This window comes from Pristis pectinata, chromosome 38, assembly GCF_009764475.1.
Source record: "Pristis pectinata isolate sPriPec2 chromosome 38, sPriPec2.1.pri, whole genome shotgun sequence".
NCBI lineage: Eukaryota > Metazoa > Chordata > Chondrichthyes > Rhinopristiformes > Pristidae > Pristis > Pristis pectinata.
The window spans coordinates 6,797,877-6,804,087 of NC_067441.1; the positions used below are offsets into that span (position 1 = coordinate 6,797,877).

Sequence of the window (6,211 nt, forward strand, 5' to 3'; positions counted from 1 at the left end):
GCTGTAGGTAGGAGGTCTGACCCACAGGGTAGTGTTACCCCTCCTGCACATGGGGGGTGCTGCAGGCAGGAGGTCTGACCCACAGGGTGGTGTTACCCCTCCCCGACACAGGGGGGGCTGTGGGCGGGAGGTCTGGCCCACAGGGTGGTGTTACCCCTCCCGCACACGGGGGGCGCTGCGGGCCGGAGGTCTGACCCACAGGGTGGTGTTACCCCTCCCGCACACGGGGGGCGCTGCGGGCCGGAGGTCTGGCCCACAGGGTGGTGTTACCCCTCCCGCACACGGGGGGCGCTGCGGGCCGGAGGTCTGGCCCACAGGGTGGTGTTACCCCTCCCGCACACGGGCGGCGCTGCGGGCGGGTTTGGCGCCGCACTCCGACTGAAGTGCATCCTCCGGGACGCGGGGGGGGCGCTACATGCGCCGCCGGGAACGGACGTTCAGCGCTGCTGTGTTCCGGGGGAAGGGAGACGGGCTGCACCGACCGCCATTTCCCGCCGCCGCCGCCGCCGCCGAGGAGCCGCGATGAAGCTGCTGACGCACAACCTGCTGAGCTCGCACGTCCGCGGGGTGAGCCGCGGCTTCCCGCTGCTGCTGCAGGTGAGGGGCCCGGGACCGGGGCGGGCGGGCACCGGGCACCGCCGGGGGTGAGGGGAGGCGACGGGGCAGCGCCCGCCTGACCTGAAGCGGGGCGGCGGCGGTGCGGCGCCAAAGGCGGCCCCCGGATCCCGCCCACAGCGCCGCCCGTGTGCGGGAGGGGCAACACCAGCCTGCAGTCAGACCTCCAGCCCACAGCGCCCCCCGTGTGCGGGAGGGGCAACATCACCCTGTGGGTCAGACCTCCCGCCCACAGCGCCCCCCGTGTGCGGGAGGGGCAACACCAGCCTGCAGTCAGACCTCCAGCCCACAGCGCCCCCCGTGTGCGGGAGGGGCAACATCACCCTGTGGGTCAGACCTCCCGCCCACAGCGCCCCCCGTGTGCGGGAGGGGCAACACCAGCCTGCAGTCAGACCTCCAGCCCACAGCGCCCCCCGTGTGCGGGAGGGGCAACATCACCCTGTGGGTCAGACCTCCAGCCCACAGCGCCCCCCGTGTGCGGGAGGGGTAACACCACCCTGTGGGTCAGACCTCCCGCCCACAGCGCCCCCCGTGTGCGGGAGGGGCAACACCAGCCTGCAGTCAGACCTCCAGCCCACAGCGCCCCCCGTGTGCGGGAGGGGTAACACCACCCTGCGGGTCAGACCTCCCGCCCACAGCGCCCCCCGTGTGCGGGAGGGGCAACACCAGCCTGCAGTCAGACCTCCAGCCCACAGCGCCCCCCGTGTGCGGGAGGGGTAAACACCACCCTGCGGGTCAGACCTCCCGCCCACAGCGCCCCCCGTGTGCGGGAGGGGCAACACCAGCCTGCAGTCAGACCTCCAGCCCACAGCGCCCCCCGTGTGCGGGAGGGGTAACACCACCCTGCGGGTCAGACCTCCCGCCCACAGCGCCCCCCGTGTGCGGGAGGGGTAACACCACCCTGTGGGTCAGACCTCCCGCCCACAGCGCCCCCCGTGTGCGGGAGGGGTAACCCTTGTGCCCGCACAGACTCGTGCTGGAGCCCCATCGGTGTCCTGCTGCTCGTTAACCGAGGAGTTGCAGTCACCAGCGAACGTCCCTGACCGTACGATGGAAGGAAAGTCATCGATGGAGCAGCTGACGGCGGTTCGACCGAGGGCACCGTCCCGGGATGATCCACCCCCGGCACCCACAGCCGAGTCCAACCGGTGGGGTGGTTCCCCTCTGAGGTCCATCGACATCGGTTTTACCGACACCGGAGGAAGTGCCCTGATGTCGACTGCAGACAGGACTTTCCCACGTAGTGTAGCAGGAGGCCGTTCAGCCCATCCAGTCCATGCCAGCTCCCAGAGAGATGCCATCAGTCCCCATTCCCCAGCTTGTTGCCCCGTCACCGACTCTCCCCCACGTGCCCATCGCCCCCTTGGTCTCCGAACACCCACCTACAAGGGGTACTTTGGTGGCCGGTTTCCCCGCCCTCGCCCCGCGGTGTCCCCCCCCCCCCCCCTTGCCCGGGAGGGTCAACTTCGGAGCGAGGCGGGTGACCCACCTTCAGACGAGCAGCCTGCTTCGCGACTGACCCGTTAATCAAGTAGAATTGCAAATAATCGTTAAAGTAACTGACTCACCGTCTTTGTCTATTTTTTGTTTTGTCTGCCCCCCCTCCCCCTCTCCCTCCCTCCTCTCCCTCCCTCCTCTCCCCCACTTCCCCCTCCCTCCGCCCTCCCTCCCCCCTCCCCACTCCCTCCCACTCCCTCCCTCCCCCTCCCTCCTCCCTCTCCCTCCTCCCTCCCTCTCCCCCCTCCCCCCTCCCCCCTCCCTCCTCCCTCCTCCCTCCCTCCTCCCTCCCCCCTCACTGACCCTCCTCCCTCCCCCCTCACTGACCCTCCCCCACCCTCCCTCTTCCCTCCCCCCTCCCTCCCCCCTCCTCCCTCCCCCCTCCTCCCTCCCCCCTCCCCCCTCCCCCCTCCCCCCTCCCCCCTCCCCCCTCCCTCCCCCCTCCCCCCTCCCCCCTCCCTCCTCCCTCCCCCCTCCCCTCTCCCCTCCCCACTCCCTCCCTCCCCCTCCCTCCTCCCCCTCCTCCTCCTCCTCCCCCCTCCTCCCCTTCCTTCCCCCTCCATCACCCCTCCCTCCCCCCCCTCCCCCCCAAAAGGCCTCGGAAGTGAAAATCAACAACGTGGACTTTAACCAGGAGTTCATCACGCGGATGATCCCCAAGATGGAGTGGAGCGCGCTGGTGAACGCGGCGGAGAGCGTGAGTATTCCTGGTTCCACTGTCGATCGTCCCCGGTGTTGGGGGGGGGGGGGGGCGGTGGTGGGGGGAGCCGTCCTGCGCTGGAACCCTGCCTCCTGGTGTCCCGGCAGCCAGCCGACTGCCCGCAGAAGCCCCGTTCCCATGGGGAGGGGTCGAGTCTGCTGGCAGGTAATCTCAGCTCCTTAATGTGTTTCCTGTGGTTCCTCACACCGAGAAGCCAGGCCTAAGCATCGTCTCCGAGGAACGTTAGAGTACGGAAGCAGGCCCTTCAGCCCATCTGCTCCATGCCAGGCAAGGTTCCATTCCAAGCCAGTCCCATTTGGCCCATATCTCTATAAACCTTCCCCATCCATGTCCCTGTCCAAGTACCCGTTAAGTGTTGTCCATGTACCTGCCTCAGCCACTTCCTCTGGCAGCTCGTTCCATATACGGACCACTCTCTGGGTGAAGAAGTTGCCCCTCAGGTCCCCTATTGAATCTCCCCCCTCTCACCTTAAACCCGTGCCCTCTAGTTCTTGATTCCCCAACCCTGGGGAAAAGACTGTGTGCATTCACCCTGTCTACGCCCCTCATGACTTTATACACCTCTATAAGATCATCGCTCATTCTCCCACTCTCCAATGAATAAAATCCTAACCTGCTCAAACTCAGTCCCTCGAGTCCCGGCGACATCCTCATAAATCTCCTCTATGCTCTTTCTGGCTTAATGGCATCTTTCCCACAGCAGGGCGCCCAAAACTGAACCCAGTGTTCCAAATGTGGCCTCAGCAACAAGGGTTTTGGAACCTTTGTCCTGCATTTAGTCAACGTCGGGTTTACTGTCAGATGCACAAGTCCACAGGTGCAGTGAAAATCTTCCTTGCAGCAGCGTCACAGGCACAGAGCGTCATATAAGCACCATTCACAAGAAAACCATAAATTATGGACAATTACAGAAGAAAGAACAGAATTAGAACTAAGTCCATTGCAGTGCAAAGTGGTCCCAGTGTTGCTGTACTGAGGCGGTGATTAGGGTCGTGCAGGTCAGTTCAAGACTCGAATGGTTGAAGGGAAGTCGCTGTTCCTGAACCTGGTGGTGTGGGGACTTCAGGCTTCTGTACCTCCTGCCCGATGGGAGCTGTGAGAAGATGGCACGGCCCGGATGGTGGGGATCTTTGACGATGGACATTGCCTTCTTGAGGCAGCGCCTCCTGTCGATACTCCCGATGGTGGGGAGGGATGTGCCCCTGATATGTGTTGGGCTGAGTCCACTACTCTCTGCAGCTTCTTACGTTCCTGCGCAGTTGAATCACCGTCCCAGACCGTGATGCAACCAGTCAGGACACTTTCAACAGCACATCTGTAGAAGTTTGTTCGAGTGTTCGGTGACAAGCCGAATCTCCTAAGAAAGTAAAGACACTTTCTTCGTGATCGCATCCACGTGCTGGGCCCAGGACAGGTCGTCCGATACGTTAACTCCCAGGAATCGAAAGCTGCTGACCCTCTCCGCCAGTGGGGGAGTCTCGAACGAGGGGGTGTAGTTACAGGATCGGTGGGGGATGGGGGGGTGGGGGGGGGGGCGGTCATTTAAAACCAAAGTGCCTGCCCTGATCTCAGTGAGTGGTCAGCAGGCTCGGGGAGCCGAGCTGGCTTCCTCCTGCTCCCGTTTCCCCATGTTCTGATGTCCTGCCCCCCCCTGCGTGGGATGGAGGAGAGATTTCTCGGCCAGATGTGGCTGGGTGAGATCATGGTGCACGTTCTGTTATTGTGAGTGAGTCAGGAACTACGTTGCTGGGTGTGTAGTGTCACTCCGCGGAGTGAATGCACGAGGTATCGTTCAGCTAAGCACAGTACAAAGGCAGAGGAACGAACACCTTACTGAGGTCTTTTCACCAGGGGGGCCGGGGGGGGGGGTTGTTTCTATGGAATTCTCTCCCCCGGAGCATTGTGGAGACCAGATCACTCGGGGGAAATTAAAGAGGAGGGAGGTACATTTTCTGAAAGATCGGTGGGGGGATTGACAGTTGTGGGGAACTTGTGGGGACCCAAATCCGGTCCCCACCTCGTTCTTAAGCTGTTTTGGGAGGTGGTTTGGTCGAGAAACCAAAGAGATGGGTGGGTTTTATAGAGCACAGAATAGGCCCTTCGGTCCACAATGTTGTGCCGACATAACTAATCCCTCCTACCTACAGAATGCCCATTTTTCCCTCATTCATGTGCCCATCCAAGCCCTTCTTAAAAACCCCCAATGAATTTGCCTCCACTACCCTATCAGGCATCCGCCGCTCTCTCAGTAAAAAAAAACGTACCCCTCATATCTGTTTTGAACCTACCCCCTTTCACCTTAAATGAGTGCTCCCTGGATCGCTCAATAATGGGTAAAAGATATTGCTTGTCCACTCCATCTATTCCCTTCATAATTTTATACACTTCCAACAGATCCCCCCTCAGCCTCTGCCGCTCCAGAGAAAAGAGTCCAGCCTCTCCTGATAGCACATGCCCTCTAATCCGGGCAGTGTCCCGGTAAACCTCCTCCGCACCCTCTTTGAAGCCTCGACATCCTTCCTAATAATGAAGTGACCAGAATTGCACGCAATACTCTAAATGCGGCCTAACCAGAGTTCTATAGAGATGCATCAGAACTTCTTGACTCTGTTGTGAGACAAGTTCCAAAGGTCTCAAAGGGCAAGGACTCTGGACACAGTCTTTGGAGTTAGAGTGATTTATTTATAAAAGACAAATGCAGGACAGGATAAATGGGAACGAACGCACACATACACACATGCGCACTGGTGATCGCGAATGTGGGGGGAATCGCAACAAGGGTGAGATGCGCGCACACACACACACAAAAAAAAACAAACTGGGTACAAACGATCAAGGAAGACACAATACGCTACCTGCCACCCCTCGATCTCAGTGCCAGCATCGGCTCTATGGTCCCAGGGATCCTTAACTAATTTCCCTTAAGCAGTGCACGGTTTACCTCGGCGTCCCTCGGAGACAACGAAGAGGCAGAACCAAGCATGCGGCACTCTTTATGCTGCTGGAGGGCTGGGGGTGGTCCAGCCCAGGTCGTTCAAACAGGCCAACGGCCCGAGTGTGCCGGGTACAAAGGTGCTTAAAAGACCAATCGTCAGGTGTGCACTTGATGGGTGGGGCGGAGCGGGGCCTTGATCAACAGTGGTGTGTCTTCCAACCAGATGAAGGCAGTGTTGTGACGTGTCAGCTGCAACCCTCCACAATACAGACTCCTCGAAAAATGAAAGCAAGCTTTCCATAACCCTTCTTAACCACCCTGTCTACCTGCGTAGCCACTTCCAATGAGCCATGGACTTGCACCCTAAGGTTCCTCTGCTCTTCAACACTGATGAGTCTTGCCCTTATAATGGAGGTGGGAGGGAGGCTGATCCAGTGGGACCC

General features: G+C 60.7%; 1 protein-coding gene across 1 annotated transcript; it reads left to right on the forward strand.

The window, feature by feature from the left end:
• The first annotated feature begins 439 nt into the window (after window positions 1–439).
• Window positions 440–5,913, forward strand: trmt112 (tRNA methyltransferase activator subunit 11-2). Its single transcript, XM_052044958.1, has 3 exons — window positions 440–597; window positions 2,708–2,844; window positions 5,763–5,913. The coding sequence occupies exons 1-3, from the start codon at window positions 523–525 to the stop codon at window positions 5,911–5,913; spliced, it is 363 nt and encodes a 120-aa protein (XP_051900918.1). The 5' UTR covers window positions 440–522.
• Window positions 5,914–6,211: the final 298 nt, after the last annotated feature.